Raw genomic sequence first — 17,190 nt, 5'->3', positions numbered from 1 at the left:
TGCTGCTGCTGCTGCTGCTGCAGGGGGCCACAGGTCTCTTATGTTCACTGCCGCGTCAAGCATGTTCGTGTCTTTGAAGCCTGTTGTTGCATTTAAATCTCCCAGCAGCAGCACTGGCTTTCCGCGCAGCAGCCTGCAGCAACAAACCCTAAACCCTAAACCCTAAACCCTAAACCCTAAACCCTGAACCGTAGCTCTCTGCTCCAGTTCTTCCCCTCAAACCGACCTTGAGGTGAAACCCCACACCAAACCCTCAAGCCTTTAGCTGCAGTCCCTAAACCCTAAACCCTCACTACCTGCCCGCAGGCCGCAAACCCTAAATCGTGGTTTGGGGCGGACCGTTGCTGCAGCAGCAGCGCGCGCAGCGCATGCAAAAAGTGCATTTTGTAAACAAGTCTTTCCCACAACATTCCGCTGGCAGGGCAGTAAACATTAGCAGCAACAAAACCCTCATGTTCAGTTATTAGGGCCCTGCCTTCCAGGTCTAGGTACGCGTGGGGGGCCCCCCCAGGGGCCCCCCCAGCAGCAGCAGCAGCAGCAGCAGCAGCAGCAGCAGCGGCGGCAGCGGGGCTGCTGCTGCAGCGAAAGCCGCGGCCACCCAGTGTCGCCGGCAGAGGCCGCCCTAGCAGTGCAGCTAAGTCAACTGCCGGTTCTGCTGCTGCTGCTCCTGCTGCTGCTCCTGCTGCTGCTGCTGCTGGCCCTGCTGCTGCTGCTGCTGCTGCTGCTGCTGAGTCTTCAAGAGATATGAACCGACTAAACGGCTGGGAGTCCGCCCGTATTGTGCAGCCCTGACGGACAATTGTTGTGACGCCGCTGTAGCCTGCGGCAGCAGCAGCAGCAGCAGCAGCAGCAGCAGCAGCGGGGCTGTGTCAGAATCGGCAAAGCGGGCAGCAGCAGCAGCAACCAAAGCAGCAGCAACATCAGCAACAGCAGCAGCTACGCCTCTTTGCCACCCCCGCGCAAAAAACCCGCGGCAGCAGCAGCAGCCCAGCAGCTGCAGCCTCAGCAGCAGCAACCGCAAGAGCAGCAGCAGCAACCGCAGCAGCAGCAGCAGCAGCAGCAGCAGCAGCAAATCACCCATGAGCCCCCTGCGGGCCTCTGGAGAGCAGCAACTCCAAAAAGTGTCCCAACCCTTTAGTGTTGCTCCTGTGCCCCTGGGGTTGGCGCGGACTGTCTCAGCTCCCGTCTTAGCCTCCTGCAGCAGCAGCAGCAGCAGCAGCAGCAGCAGAAGCAGCAGCAGGGGTGAGGCGGGGCGGCAAGAGCAGCAGCAGCAGCAGCAGTGTTGGTACCCGGAGCAGCAGCAGCGACTGAAGAAGCTCCAGTAGTGGCAGGTGAAGCAGCAGCAGCAATAAACGCAGCAACAAGAGCAGCAGCTGCTGCTGCAGCAGTACGACTTCTAGCAACAGTTGCAGCAGCAGCAACAGCAGCAGCAACAACAGCAGCAGCAACAACAGCAGCAACAGTGTCGCGTCTAGTGCCAGCAATAGCAGCAACAAGGGAAGCAGCAGCAGCAACAGCAGAAACAGTACGTCTCCATAAACAGCAAGAGCACCAGCAGCAGCAGCAGCAGCAGCAGCAGCAGCAGCAGCAGCAGCAGCAGCAGCACGTGGAGTCCCGCTGCGCGGAGCCTCCCCTCTTTCCCAGCAGATTACCTAGCCACCACTTGCTGTCTTGAACATTTTAATTCATTTAAATTCCTATTTATTTATTTATTTATTTATTATTTATTTATTTATTTATTTATTTATTTATTTATTTATTTATTTATTTATTTATTTATTATTTATTTATTTATTTATTTATTTATTTATTTATTTATTTATTTATTTATTTATTTATTTAAGCTGCTGCTCACCTGCAGACACACCAAGTCGCAGTGCATGCGCTGCAGAAAGGCTTCTATAGAGCCCCAGTCTTTGCTGACAGCAGCAGCAGCAGATCTCCAGCCCGCCACATTCCAAGTCATTACTCCCCTCAGCTGCTGCTGCTGCTGCTGCTGCTGCAGCTGCTGCTGCTGCTGCTGCTGCGGCGGCGGCTGTGCATGCTGCTGCTGCTGCTGCGGCTGCTGCACGTTTTGCTGCCCCTGCTGCTGCTGCATGCGCAGCTGCAGCTCCTGCTGCTGGGGCTGCTCCATAACTCGCTGGTGCTGCTGCTGCTGCTTCTCCGTCTCCTGCTGCTGCTGCTGCTGCTGCTTTTCTTCCTTTTGCTGCTGCTGCAGTTCTGCTGCTTCTGCTGCTGCTGCCGCCATGGTGTGCAGCGGCACGCAGGCAAACTGGCTTTCAACAGCACGAGGCCCGCACGCTGTTGACATTGCTGCTGCTGCTGCTGCTGCTGCTGCTGCTTGCTGCTGCTGCTGTTGCTGTTGCAGTTCACGCTGCCCGTGCTGCTGCTTCCGGTATAGCAGCAGCAGAAACAGCTCGTGGTGCAGGTGGCCTGGGGCTCTCCAGCAGCCGCATTCGCTGCGGTCTAGGGTTTAGGGTTTAGGGTTTAGGGTTTAGGGTTTGGCTCCTCGCAAGCCGCATTTTCTGACGTGTACAGACACCTGCTGTCGCGCGAAGTCACCTGGGGCTGCTTCACATCCTTTCAGCAGCAAACAAACTGCAGCAGCAGCAGCAGCAGCAGCAGCAGCGCGAGGTGCTTAGCTGGCTCATAAGTACCATTATCCAAGCACAGCAGCAGCTCCTGGATCGCGCTTCTAAGGCCTCTGCTGATGCTGAGAAGACAAGCCTGCTGCTGCTGCTGCTGCTGCTGCTGCTGCTGCTGCTGCTTGTGTCAGTGCCTACAACGGAGCTTCTGTTTATGCGGGGGGTGTTGCCTCGGTCTAGCTGATCATTGTGGTGTACATACACCTCAAAAAGCCAGATTCCATTAAATTATGTTTTTATTTTTCTTCTCTTTCCACCAAAACAGCTGAGGCTCTCCCTTGGACCAGTCCACCCTGGGGCTGCAGCCGCCGGCAGCCCCGGCGGGTCGATTTTGGCGCTGAAATGGACTAATTTGGGTTTCTTTCTGAATAATTTTGACAAAAAATGAATAAATAAATTATTTCTTTATGATTAGAAGGTAATTAGAAGAAGTTTAGTCCGCTTTTTAGCACGAAGTTCCACAGTGTGTTTATTACCACCCCACCGTCGCCTCCACATGGTCGTTTTGAGTGGGTGTCTTCTGCACTAGTTGCCGATTTCTTTCTCGTTTTTTTGTTTTAAAATCCATTAAATTAACCAAATCTAAATTAAAACAAAGGGAAACTCCAAAGATCAAGCGGATTTCCTAGTTGAAAGTCTCATGCTGCTGCTGCAGCATTGGCTCAGCAGCAAACACCGCTGGCTAAGCCCCAGGCAAATCCCGCCTTAATCAAAATTCCCTTCTTTTGCAACAGCAGCAGAGCCAATAAGACAGCCATTAGGCTCTTCCACGGCTCAAAAGGAGCATCGACTGCAGCAGCAGCAAGAGCAGCAGCGGCAGCAGCAGCAGCAGCACCAGCGGCAGCAGCAAGGTGACGGCTAGAGGGTATATTTATCCGTTACAGGACTAAGTCTGAGCCCAGTGAGCTCTCTTAAACTCCCGCCAATCTCTCCGAGACTCCTAAAGGATATTCAGGACTTTTCAGTATCCCTAAAGACCTCTAGAGGCCCCAGTAATTGATATTTAGGGGCCTTAAGGTCTTACTGCAGCATAGCCAAAGTTCTCCTTGCAGGCACTGATGCATGCAGCAGCAGCCGCAGGCAAAGCGGCGCGCTGGAGGCCCACGGCGACCAAACTGCATGCAGCCAAAGTACTGCATGCGCATGCAGCCACTGAGGAATTGACAGCAGCTAATAGTTGCTTTTGCTGCAGCAGCAAAAGCAGCTGGCTCTCTCGGCTGCAGTGCCAGAAGCTTCTGTTTCAGCAAAGCAATAGTTGAAACCCAAATGGCTAAACTGCGAATGATGAGTTTAAGCGTTTGCTGGCAGAGTCTGCAAAAACTGGGGCTCCCCAGTTGCAGTTTTGATTATAATGGCGATTCAAAGAACCTCCTGCTTGCTAAGCAGAAGCCGATGAAGCAAATGCCATCTGCTATCCACTGAGTCCCTTATTTGTTGTCAACAAAGTCTTAAGCAATTATAATGCCGAAGCTGCAAATTGCCACTCAGTGGCTCCTGCAGGCATTCTGTTTGGCTTGCTAGATGCTGACCAGCAAGTCTCGTGCGAGCGCAATTTCCCAGCCCAGTTTGGTTTTCTTAATTGGGAATTTCGAGAGTTTAAACATATTTTCACTGAAAGGGACATCTCTAGTTTGTGCTGAACCGCCGCAACCGCCACTTTCACCAAATGACTTGTCGATGGAGAGCCCCAGGAAATGCCTACGCACTTTCTTCTGAGAGCCACCAAAGGGGCTCTCAGGTAAAACCCAATAGTCTTTTATTTGCATTTATCTCGCAAGTCTAGATCTGGGCCTCAGGGCCAGGCTGGGAGGCGCAAACTGTCACACAACGTCTATCACAAAGTTTACTGATTGCCTGCCAGCAAGCAGGAAATTGCACATTCCCCCTATTTTAAAGTTGGTGGAAGTTTCTTTCTGTCTGCCGTTCCTAGCAGAGCTGCTGCTCGCTGCTGGCCCGCTGCTTATTCGCTGCCTCTGAATCGCGAGACCTTACAACTCTCAGCGAGAAGGTGAAACAATCTGGAGTGCCTTAGTGCACTCAGAGGCATAAAGTGCACACTCATGCTCTAAAGAAGCCGCCCTTTGAAACGCAAAAATTTGAAACAAAAAACACAAACATTCAATTCTTCGGAAATTGCATTTGTTATTCTTTATTCGTTCCCTCCAAACGTCGGCATTTGCACTGCGCGCCCGCTTCGCTGCAATGCGGCACCTGGGCTCCTAGCCTTGAAGCGCAACTGAAAGCACAGTGTACCTCTAGCCCGAGAATTTCTCCGCTCATTTATTTTCTATCTCCGTTGATCTAGTGGCTGCTTAGCTCACTATCTATGGAGGCCTAATGGCTATCTGAGTTTGCTGCAAGCTGAACAGCCACGCAAAGACCTTCCTCACAGCGCGCTGCCTGGCCAAAGGAAACCATGTGCGCTGTTAGGTTTGTCATCATTTGAACTGGAAAGAAGCCTCCAAATAGCTTGCGCTCCGCGCTCTCTGGCGCAGCCCTTTGTAGCGTGGCCAGTAGCTGGGCGCGCATAGCCCATTCTTCCAGCTGTATATTTTTTATACATTTAGAAGCTCAGGGCATTGCCCGGCTAAACAGAATAGCAGATCAGTGAAGGCTGAGCAGGCACAATTTGGCCCGACTTAGCGACAGGAGGAACGACCGAAATCTCCTGTATGTTAGGATGTTTGCTGCCCTCATTTAAAAATTATTGCACTCTTCTCGATGGAGATTTCAATACTGCGGAATATGCGCCGGAAGCGCCGCTAGCTAGACAAGTGCGTCTGAGACGCTCTCTATCACTCGCTATCAGCTCCTGCGATCGAACCGAAGTTTTGCGCTGTGTGCCGCAACAAAGTCGCTGCACTTTTGTGGTTTTTACACATTTTAGACAGCTAGTTGACCTAGTTCAGATTAGCAGCGCAGGAAGACTGCACGATTAACTGCCAACCATTAGCGGGTAGCGGGGCGGCGTCGTTGCTTGGGAGTCATAGACTTTCCGTTCAGACAAACGCACAAGCTGGATATTTGGACTCTTCCCCAGCAGGATGTGCTGGGAACGCCAGTGAAGACAAATATAAGGTCCGTGGGGTCGTCGGAGCGCTCCCTTCGCGCGGCTTAAGAAGTATATATTAGCCTATTATATAACATGGACAAACTCGACGTAACTACACGGCTCCCACCGCCTCTGTATCTCTCCCAATTCGTGAGTCTTTTCATATGTGTACCGGCCTATCACATAGCCTCCGTTAAGCCTTTCCAGGAGCATGCGCAGGCAAAGTCGGCCTTTTTGTGCACAAGCAACACCAATTCAGGCTGTTCTTCACTCATGGCTGCACATAAGGGCATCTGGCAGCCTTCCTGCCAAACAAAGAGATGGCGTTATGCCGTGCTCCTAACGAACGTTCCGTTAGCGCGAGTTCTTCCGTGCGCTCTCAAGGAATGGCACACTTTACGCGAACGTGCACCAACACCAGAGGCCACAATGTTCAGCTTTCCGAAAGAGTTTTGGAGCATTTGCAAAAAACGTTTTGCTCTTGGCTCCCTCCCTGTACACACGCAGAAGTGGGCATATGTGTCAAGTTTCTTACCAAGCACTGGCACGGTTTTAGAACAGGCCATCACGTTCTTCAACAGTGATAATCTTCCCCAGTGGGCACCCAGGAACACTTTAAATAAGCACAGGTCTCCGGAATGCACACCAGGATTAATTTAGACCACAGCACCTCACGGCGGATGCATCGGTAAAGTGTTTCATAAGACGGCTACCAATGAAGGTAGACGACCAATCCGTGCAACATTTCTTCATATTTTATCTAAGAGCCGAGACTGGTGTTCCCGCGCATTTTCTAGGGAAGCCCAGTTTTCTACAGCCTACTCCCAAAGCTATAATCGCACTGTATAGAGGCTAACAGGACAGTAGACCATTTGTCTTCTACGACAGAACGCATTCGAGAAAAAGCGCAGATGAGAAAAATGGAGCACAAAGAGAGTTGTGCCTCAGGCGCTCAGTTTTCTTGTCGCTTGCGAAAGGTCAAGCGGCCAACCAACCAAAGGGGGAAATATAAACAAGGCTCTGAAGCTAAATTTCGTCTTCCTTTTCCTTCCTTTGTCCCCTTGAAACGCGCAACGTCCGCACAAAAGTACGCTTATATCTTACTGCCATATAACACTACAAGTTGCAAATCCACTTTGGATTTGAACAAGAGAATTCTTCTAAGCACCGTACGTTTATGCCTCCCGCAGTTTGCATAAGCAACACTACACAAATCTTAAGAAGCCTGGGGGCATAGCGGAATGCTGATCGATTAGAGGGCACCGCAGCAGCAGAGACTACTGCCTTGCGGAAGTTGGCACAGCAGCAGCAACGTAGACCTCTGAAAATCGAGGCTATACGAATAAAACTGATGTGCTTAATCGCTCAGGCAGGTACGTTGACTGGCTCGAAGGTTCTCTAAGTTCAGTAATATTAGTTTATTTTGGCTTGTTAAGCACGGAGCACTTGGAAAACTCTTCAAAGCGTTCGCTCAAATCCGTCACCTCCAGTATGGAAAGGTACGCCAATATGTGAGCGTCTGGGGTGTAAAGTTACTCCCAAAGGCTGGCACACAAAGAAAGGTAATCCCGAATCGTCATGGGGAAAAGGCAGCAGGCAGCGGCGGAGAAATGTTGCTAGGAATCAAGGGACTCTCCAGACAAATTTCTTTCTCATATCCGTCTTCACTAGTTTTACACGGCCACGGGTATCTTTTTTCCTTTGTCTACGGCATGCTATCATTGTCTACCATTTACATCGGATGCCAGCTTGTCAGATTGTATTATCAGGGCAGCTTATCCCGTGCGAGCCGTAACATTCGCATAGTCACTTCATAATGAGTCTCCAGAAGAGCATTAACCAGTGATTCACGGTGCTAATCAGAGAAATACACGGTCGACATTCGGAGAAATCGCGCTAGCCATTTCAGTCTGAACATGTCCACCATACAGCGGGCATCCTCTCGAAGTTCTCAATGCACCAGTGTAGATAAAGAGTTTCCGAGTTATTGGTAACGGCGCCGAACCAGACAACCCACGGGTATTCACGCTGCACGGCGCATAGGGGAATTTACTACTGAGGGCTTCGCACAACAGTCTGTGAAGTCAGCTCGTCAGAGGCCGTATTCGTTTTAGCGCGTTCCGTCCTAGCTGCTTTGCTACTGGTCCGCCTTTGGCGTAATACAGCTATCGACAAGTTTATATTCTTCGTTGGCCAATGCCAATGCGTGCACAGTTGCCTGTGAGATTAAACGGAATTATTTTCCCTGTAATCAAGTAGAGCACTACTTCATGGTAGCCTTCGAGTAAACAACCTTTTGAGTGACAGGACTGAAGCTGATGTAGACTCTTTGTGCGTGAGTCTCGTAGTCTGGTACCATGATACAGCCCAAAACAAGCACACAAAATAGGAAGCGCAAACATGCATGATTACTGTAGCGCGCAAGCACTACAATGGGGCTTGCTGGTGACCTATAGAGGATAACTAACTGATGACGTGTAGGCGGTTTAGAGGTTGAGGCGCGGACTGAGCGCTGTGATCTCTTACTGGTGAAAGAGAAATGCACCTTATAATAATGCTTTGATCCTTGCCCTGTTCTCAGTCATGCAAACGAAGAAAATCACATATATATTCTTCAAATCTCGCAAAAGCAATGTCAAAAATTCTCTCACGCTATTCTTCACGATGCGGGAAGGCGTGTACAGATCCATAGCACTGGAGAAAAAAGCGGCTAGAGTTATTTCCGAGCAGCGGAAAACTTTTTTTCAAGCACTGAAATCGGTTTAGAGATCCAACTAGGGGGATGAGCAGTTCGTGATCTACCATAGGCCAAAGTATGAGACGGCCTACACTCTAGCACTCACTGACGCCAGCTGTCTCGAAAAGCATGTTGCGGAGTGACTAGTTGCCTACAGGTATCTCGATTCGTTGCGCAAGCAGCAATCTGGAAGCCGATTTGCAGACGAGCCTAAGTCGTGTAGTCGCTCAGTCTCAACAGCGGTGGTCTGGAAGTCATAGACGGCGCCGTGGAGCTCTAGCGCTCTACGTGCAAGTACTCAAAATAAGCCAGCACACGTGAAACTGCAGTCACTACCATCACTGTCATAACGCTTCATTTAATATCAGGATCCTAACGAGTAAGTGCTTTATTAACTGCGCGGAGCAACTGGGACAGTCAGGATATACACGATTATCTCTGCTCTGAAAGCGTCTACAAATGCACAGTTTTCAAATTTAATCAAGGTCTTGTGTATAACAAACAGGCAGACACGAGCGGTGCACAATGCCTAACAGTGGCTGGGTCACACAGAGCGGTGTCCGAGCGTACATGGAAGTCGTTCTATTTATGCAAGCTATGCCGCTTTAATTCAGTCTGCTTGTCTTAATACCGGCTTCTCGTATTCACACCCTAGCTGGCCAGTGCCACTAAGTGAAATCAAAATCTCTGGGGGCGCTCCTATGTACTCTGTAGATACTGTAAAAATTTTTATCTGCGTTGTACCTAGGATTCTGCAGATAGAGGCGAGAAGCACGTTCGCTCGGTGCATCGGTAAAGGACCATGGTTTCGAATTCCGCAGAAACCCGTCTGGTATTGTAGTTCTTGGTAAGATAGTTGCGTCGTGTCTGACACACCTATCATACAGAAGATCCCAGAGATTCACCTACTAAGCAATTTAAATTTTGCTTCCACGCATGGTTACATCTTACCACTAGGTTGCTTCGAGTTCCGAATTTAGTGCACACTAGGCTTATTAAAAGCATTTCCATCAGCTTTTCATATTAGATTTTTCGCATTTGTGCGTCACCGGCGCTCATTGCATCTCCATACTGTCACTCAGATACTGTAGCTAGCACGAGAGAGCCTCTAATGTCTTACGAATTATGTTTGGCGTAGTGGTCTGGGGTGCATTGACGGTCGAATGCGGTAGGCCTAGGAACGTGATCGCGGCGCTTCTGTCGTCGATGCTCCCACATTATGGATGCGCAAACTGTGCCACCTTTAAACAGTGACTCTACGTAATCCCGTTCATCAGACTGCCTTGGTAAGCTACGTTTGCGGGAATTAGTTTGGTAAACATTGCACGCTAAGAGCTAAACCCGTGGAGGCATGTTTTGCACAGCGTCAATGGGGCCATTGTCCTGCTTTACCGGTTTTACCCTGTGCTTTGATTACCTTTATAGCTGAACGCTAAATTTTCGGACACCATCGCCAATGAATCTGTGCACCCGCGTAAGATTTGTACGTAGGCCTTTCACTTCTGGCAGAATCGCATATAAGTAGTTTCAAGGCTCGCGGCGGCTGTGGCGAGCTGCGTGCCATAGGCATAAAGCGCGCAACAGCCCATTAGCGGCTGCTGTATCCCCAACATTTCGTTATGCAGGTCAGGTTTGGCTCCTGAGTTCTTAAATAGAAGCTGTTATTGTAGATACTCAGTTGAGTATCAAAGCATGGTTAGTGGTGCTGAATACGCTCTTTGAATTTGAAAATATGAAGAAGCCTATAGCAGTTCAAGGCAAAACTGCCCTTTGTTCTCAATGACGAGCCTCAATGTCAGTTCGAGACCAGTTGCCCCTCATGTTGCGTTTCAGTTGCAAGACATAACTGTGTGTCTGGGAGGAAATTAGAGACTTTCTAACCCTGCGGGGAGATTTTGTCTTACATATGGCCTGGCGGCATTGCACACTAGCCGTATTTAGGTGTAATATAGGGCAGCTGTAGGAAGCTCTCCTTTTATTGCAGGCCGGCGAGAGTGGCTCACGATTGGGATGCATATGTTTACGGGAAGTGTCCTAGGGAACAAACTTTGTTACGGGTAAACCTGACTAATTGATTCGCTATACGAGGCGTGTTCCGCTCCGAAGAGATTATGTTGGGCATGAAGGGCTGGTTCAACAAGGGACAGACAAGTGCACCATGCCCTGCATGAATGGTCGCTTGCCCTCCAGCGACAACCACTGCCTTGTTTCAGCGTAGACAAATCGCGCAGGCAAAAATGTAGCATATGCGTGAGCCTTTAGCAAGCAGCCTGCGACAAACTAAAGCTCTGACGGAAGTCCAAAAAGCTTTATTGCTCAGCGCAGCATGGCCCTTGGCATGGGAAACTGCGCAGTAGAGCGACCACTGCAGGCGCATGCATCTTCAAATGTGGTAGTAATACTAAACACCGCAGGTTCTCGGCATTGCAGAAAATAGATTAGGAGAGACCCGTATAATTCAGGGATTTCTGTGATGCATGGCCTCCATGTCACCTCAGGCTGTGCCTGTGCGAAGAATCGTGTGTTTGCTTATGCGCGCGCATCTTTCGAGCGCCACTGGTTTCGTTCGTTACTCTCGGAATGCCTTTAAATGCTGTCAAGAGCAATTGCTTTCCGATGCCTCCGAGACTGCTTCGCACACTTTAGGTAAGAATCGAAATGTTCGTGTTTTCCTTTAATTAGAACTGTAGTGCACTGTGTTCTCTGCGGCGTCTACGATGCTGGACAGCCCACAACTCAGCTGTTCCATGAAATATTGTCTACTACCGACGCATGGGTCGCCTAACGTCTACAAATATATGACCGTTCTGTTTCGACTTCTGGAAACCATATATCATTAAAGTCGTTCCTTCTCGTTCTTGCTTTGCTGGTCGGGTGAGGATGCGACACGCACCGGTGACGGTGTTGTCGGCAGTCGCAATCTTAGTGCGAATCACAGAATGGCTGAACAAGTGTGTCGTAAAGGTAGCCAAGTTTTCTGCCAACAGCTTAATAGGACCTCTCGTATACCCCATCGCTAATAACTGAGACATAGCCACTGCTTTTTGCCTGCAGTGCTCTACGCAAAAGAGACCAGCTGGGTCATGAATATCTCAAGTACACACTTCTACAGTGCTAGCGAGCAAAGACTCAAAGACTAATTAAGGTTTTTACGGAAGGGTAAGCCTGCAAGAGTACGAAATATGTAGCACTCACGCACTACAGCGGGGTTTACTGCTGACCGTAAGAGGATAGCTACATGGTGACCCATAAGAGGTTGACACGATGTACAAGGACACGCCATTGTTCCTACTATTGATTTAACGCAATTTATCAGCAAATTAGTATCTATGAGCATGACGTGTCTGTGAATACCTGCAGATTGGGGCTGGCGATAGCAGCGGCAGCGCTGCAGGCTTCCTCCCCATAGGGCAGAGAAATAAAGATCCCCGAGTGCGTGGACATTTAGGGAAAATCGATTTCACAGCTTGAGAAAACGACTACAGTTAATGATATTTTGGTAGTGCCTTCAAGGGCGCGAATGGGCAGTTCCGCAGTTTGGTAGCGGCTACGCATACAAGTGAAGCTGCGTACACAGAATCAGACGCGCAGGATCCAACAAGTGAAGAAGGTTGCCGCACAGTTTGTATAATAACAGGACCTGGATTACTGCGCTTAGTATCTGCTTTGTTTCTGTAACAGCTGAGCAAGTCTCCTTAAGCCAGCAAGACACGGAGGATAGAAGAAAGGTGGCGACCTACAATACGTTATTTCATCGTAGACCAAGCTAGTTACTCTGGGTTCTCAGTAAACTGTGCTTGACAACGTTGGGAACTGTCATCATGTAACTTCAGGGGGCAGAGAAGCTCTAGAAGACTAAGATGCAGGCAGCTCTGAAAAACACGTGGAACTTTCAGAGGTGTCCTGCTTTGCTCTTTTGGAGCTGTATTCTCGTAGAATATCTTGCAACTGCTGAAGATAAACGCGATGGAGACATCCTCTGTAATGCTTTAGGGTCATGTAAGCTGACGTCTAATGTACACAGCAGACTACACTGCAATCAATAAAGTAGTGAAGCGAGCACTTATGAACACCGCAGGCATCTGCAGTTGACGCCATCCTCAGTATTAGGCTCAAGCTAACGCTCTTCATCTATTCACTGTAGACTGCAAATTATGATGAAATAATACGCTGTAGCTTCGGCGACCACGAGGACCCTCAAACTTTAGTGCACCAAGTACGCGCCCATTGTCTCTAGGTGCTGTGCCAAAGTGCCTTTGAGCGTCAATGGAATAGCGGATGCTCTTTAGTCCTGCGAGACTATGGTAAAAAGCTTCTGCCAAGGGCGCGGACGTTTCCGGATCACCACCTAGGACTCTCTTAATATCCCTAGGACACTTTCAATCCTTCATTGAAACGACAATGCTGCGTAAAATATGAAAGGACACACAGAAGCGGCCGCAGGGAGTCCTGCACGAAGAATTTCTGCATTGTTGGCTCGTGTCCGCGAAAACAGACTTTTTCGTGTGATGCAACTCTGTACGGTTGGCCAAGCAGCGTCCATGCAGGCAGCGACTGCTATCCAGGGGAGTGTCAAAACTGCAGTGTGGCCAGGTGGTGCCTCGACTGGCTGTGTTTCAGCTTGCATATTCTCAAGTAGCATTTCTGTTCGCGTGCTATCGGGCAAGACACTGTTAGTTCGTCCGTCTGATTATCTTGAAAAATTTCAGACTAACTGGCTTTAATATCACTAACTGCATGACTAGGCCATCTTGTAGGTTTTTTATTGTCGTTGGACATTAATATTACACAGAGCTCAACTGCACTGTTACATGCAGCTGTTCAATGGCGCTCTCGTGAACCGTTTATAGTTGAAGAACAAGGCTGCTGCCCAAGCATGCTGCGTTCGCATAATATAAAAGTTAATGTAGCACTGCGCGTGCATCGTACAACAGCTGCTGTGAAAAGTGATGAGTGTGGCCCGACGACACTAGAGTTGCTGAGGATCATTGTTTCGCAGAAGCGCTGTATGGCAGATGCGGCACAGAGCCCTCGCTTTACGTGAGATGCGGCACACGGCGCTTGCGGAATCGCGCATTTCACTCCATGTGCTTCTGAGAAACACTCATTCTGAAAAGGAACGCTAAATCCATCCCCACTAGAGAATGAGGAGGCAAAAACGCGCGACTATAATGCAGCTGCCGCCGCTCAAACAGCATTGCATACAAAGTACGCATCCGACTAGTTCGGCAGGTGATAACATAGGCAAAATAAAGAACACGCAGAATAAATGTGCGGCTACACGACGCCGAAAGTCTGGATAAGAATTATTACGAACAGTTCACCGGAGAAATTCTTGCGAGCAGACTGCTGCGCCCGAGAAGCACTCTACATGAAATGCGACACAATGTGGTCAGAGAATAGGGTTTCACGCGGAGTGTTTCTCGGATAGAACAGTTCGCTCCCAAGAATTTCTAGGACAATCTGTTTGTTAGCGCGATTATTCTTACTTTCGGCATAGTATATCGGCAGCTTTATTATGCGTGTTCGTCAATTTTCTCGTGCCCCCGCTGACGCGACTAGCCGGATGTGTGCTTTCCAGGCAATACTACGCCGCACCCTTGAGCGAATGTGTGAGTCCAGATTTTCTGGAGTATTGTTTATGAGTTGCGCTGCATTTGCTGATTTTGATGTCCTGTGCTATCTATGTGTCACATTGACTAGCGCACCTTCGTGTTTTATGACCAGTGTGCGTTTCATTTGCTCTCAAGATTCGTGTAGCTGTTACGATAAACAGGATGTTTTTATTCCCTCAGCAAATTTGGGTGCGGAAGCTCTGGGCGGGAGCGCTAATACTGGGGTTAGAACAAGCCGCTTGCGGAATGGCGCAAAAGCGGGAAAATGGAGGGTCGCGGTTTAGAGGCTGTGCACATGAATGCCTTAAACGTCTTAACTGGAAGTCCAGATATTGTGTGGTATTCCTATACGGAAAGCCAATAAAGTAGTGCTTTTGTGTTGAGGAATATATGGCTCTCGTTCAACGCTGGCAGCGGGAGACTGGAAGCGAACATAAGATCGCGACAACATTTTACTTCACTCTGCTTCAAGAGAGCTACGGACGTTTCGTGGACGTTTTCTCTTGCAGCTGCCAACAACTTGAGTCTGTAGGAAGCTTTGCTTGCTGGGTTTTGGAGTGGGGGGAATGTCTCCCAAAAGAAAAAGGAACGTTTGGAGGGAGCCTCAACTCCTACGGCACGCCCAAAGCCAAGGGCCAACCGTTTTCACTTGCCTTCCCACATGAGTTGCTACCGAGTGTGGCTAGATATAAATGCATCATTAGCGTATTATTTACTGTGTGGTGTTTGCGTGAAAGCGGCGCCCGCCTCGAGCTCGTCGTGAACCGTTGTCAGCGATATGAAAACCCCAGATCTGACTGCTATACCGGATACAATCAGTGCTAATATTGCGTTGTAAGACCCATGCAGTGAGTTCCGCAATGCCTAGCTGTTCTGTAAGCACCTTTCTTTTTCGTTGTGCTATACAGCCGAGAGGGCCGTATACCGACGCACTGATACCCGATACCCACGTTTTTAAAATCGTGTCTTGAGATCCTTGTATATTTCTTCCTTCTGAATACAGGAGGACCCGAGCGAGTTTTTCTTGTAGTCTTCGAAGACAACCGCGACATCTGCAATCTTTATTGTCTTCGTCCTTTCATCTTGCAGGGTAATGTCTGGTCTCAAGCGTGTCTCCTTATCGTCCGGGCAACTGTCAATCAAGAGTGTTTTCTCCCTGTTCCCCGCGCTGTGTTTTATGGCTGTTCTAATCCTCTCCACTGCCTTGTTGTGTCTTGCTTTTATCTTACTGTCAATGTTGTGCGGGCAGTGGTTGAGGATATGAGCGAGGGATTCAGGGTCAGCTGTGCAGTGGCGGCAACGGGATACCTTCGTTACACCGATTCGTTTGAGGTATGCACGTGTGGGAAGCTGCGCAGGTCTCGCCCTGATGGCGAATATGATTTCTTCTGGCTTAAGACGAGTCGTTCCCAGAAGAAAAGAATTACTATCCGCTGTCTGGTAGGCCACAGAATATCCTTGATCCACCTTCTCTTTCCACACATCCCTCTGTTGTTCCACTATATGCTGTTTAATACTTCTAATAAGCTGCTTCTGGTCTAGAGCGGCTCCATCTGCTTTCTGAGGCACATAGCATCCATTGGTTCCAGTTACGGTTCGCGTCTTGCTCATCGATATAATTCCTGGGAGTTCTGAGCAGAGGATTCTTATATCCACCTTCTTGCTTATCCTTCTAAGACATCCTATGTCTTCACCGTTATGGTAGGCAAGAATAGCCCTTCGGACGCTGTTCTCATCTTTGGGCGTGTACAAATGCCCGCTTAATGACCTCCATCACCTGGCCTTCCGCAACCGCTCGGATCATGTCATCCGGGCTGTTGAGCGCTTGGATACCATGTCCAATCTGCGTTGCGGCTGCTGTCGTCTGTATCGATGTACAGCCCATTCCCCCATGAGGGATTGGCTGGTGAAATACCTCTTTGACCGTGCTCTTCGGGAGCTTGAAGGCTGCCTTCAGAGAGGCCCGTACGTGAGTATCGAATGCTACCAGGTGCTGTTTATAAGGATAGCAGTGTCTGAGGTGATAGTCCAGTCGAGACAGTACAAAAGTGCGCAGCGCATCTAATTTCTCCCAGGGGAGAACCTCTGATCTTAAAAGCCTGCTTATATGCTTTTTGGCCTTGCGCATGACGGAAAGGATTTGGTTGTGATGAACTGGTGATTCCAGCGCATCTTTGACCCCCAGGTATTTATAGGCTTCTCCCAGCTTCACCACTGGTAAAATCTCCTTGTGTAAGGTGAGCTTGACAGGGTCTCGTAGCTGCTTGGCCGCATGCACCTTCCATCCCACCGTTGCACATTTGGACGGGTTGGCCTCAAGTCCCGTCCATTGAAGGAAATCTTCAACCACTTGGTGGAGTTTGCTGATACCCGAGCGTGTGGCGGCCACAGTCTTCAAGTCATCTGCATACGTCGTATGAGAAACCATCACAGGTGGTTTCCCATTCGTCGTACGCATTTCAAGGCCTTCGTTGCACGCTGTTAGCCGCTGCAGGAAAGGCTCAATGGCAAGGTTAAAGATGATGGGGCTGAGGAGGCATCTTTGTTTGACTCCCCACTGATTATCTATGCGTCCAGTACAGCCCTCTCTCGTTGAGATGCAGAAGCTCGCTCCTTGATAGAGGTCAGCAATAACCTCACGGACGTGCTGCGGTAGCCGTTGATACTGTAAGACAACATGTATAAGCTGGTGGGGGATGGATCCAAAAGCGTTCTTCAAGTCGTAGTACGTCATATACAGCGATTTCTTGCCCCTGCGCTTGAGTCTGTAGAAATATTTAATGCGGGAGAAAAGCATGTCTTGAGCGGGGTTCGTTGCTAAAGCACGAACTCCGTTCCCACTAAATTTTTTCCGTAAAGGACGCACTGAAGGGGGGTTACCTTCTTTTGATAAACATCCTGTAAGAGTGTGAGTGTTAGATCTCTCAATGACTTAGTTCCGACCTTAATCATTCCCTTCAGGATGTTTGAAGTTTTTGTGATGCCTTGGTTTCATGCCGAGTTCTAGTGCTTTGCTATTTTCCCAAGGTGGCGTGGCTGCAGTACCAAAATTAATCATGGAGCGTAGCGACGTCTTTCTTGGCGGTTGCTGTTTCGCCTTGACTGTTAATAGAAATCCTGTTTTGTACTTTTGTGTCTCTC

At 49.2% G+C, this 17,190-nt stretch overlaps 4 protein-coding genes across 4 annotated transcripts in view; 1 reads left to right on the top strand and 3 right to left on the bottom strand.

Annotated features, from left to right (window-relative positions):
- Positions 1 to 63, bottom strand: part of ENH_00085150 (hypothetical protein, conserved) — a gene marked incomplete at both ends in the record, with an annotated part of 3,962 nt that extends 3,899 nt beyond the window's left edge. Inside the window, one exon of the mRNA XM_013583549.1 lies at positions 1 to 63. This exon is cut by the window's left edge and continues 305 nt beyond it. Coding sequence (XP_013439003.1) covers positions 1 to 63 — 63 coding nt within the window.
- A 1,016-nt stretch (positions 64 to 1,079) lies between these two features.
- On the top strand, positions 1,080 to 1,325 carry ENH_00085140 (hypothetical protein, conserved; the record flags this gene model as incomplete). Its single annotated transcript, XM_013583548.1, has 1 exon — positions 1,080 to 1,325. The coding sequence occupies one exon, from the start codon at positions 1,080 to 1,082 to the stop codon at positions 1,323 to 1,325; it is 246 nt and encodes an 81-aa protein (XP_013439002.1).
- Positions 1,326 to 1,831: 506 nt separating this feature from the next.
- On the bottom strand, positions 1,832 to 2,311 carry ENH_00085130 (hypothetical protein; the record flags this gene model as incomplete). Its single annotated transcript, XM_013583547.1, has 1 exon — positions 1,832 to 2,311. One exon carries the CDS (start codon positions 2,309 to 2,311, stop codon positions 1,832 to 1,834), a length of 480 nt encoding a protein of 159 aa, XP_013439001.1.
- Positions 2,312 to 15,003: 12,692 nt separating this feature from the next.
- ENH_00085120 (hypothetical protein, conserved) lies at positions 15,004 to 16,846 on the bottom strand (the record flags this gene model as incomplete). The annotated part of the gene is made up of 2 exons (XM_013583546.1): positions 15,004 to 15,609; positions 15,827 to 16,846. 2 exons carry the CDS (start codon positions 16,844 to 16,846, stop codon positions 15,004 to 15,006), a joined length of 1,626 nt encoding a protein of 541 aa, XP_013439000.1.
- Between the last annotated feature and the right edge of the window lie 344 nt (positions 16,847 to 17,190).

The sequence above is a fragment of the Eimeria necatrix genome, genomic scaffold (genome assembly GCF_000499385.1).
Source record: "Eimeria necatrix Houghton genomic scaffold, Enh_scaff97, whole genome shotgun sequence".
NCBI classification, from domain to species: Eukaryota; Apicomplexa; class Conoidasida; order Eucoccidiorida; family Eimeriidae; genus Eimeria; species Eimeria necatrix.
Note: the sequence above shows the minus strand (reverse complement) of the source record. Positions and strands in the feature narration are given on the sequence as shown.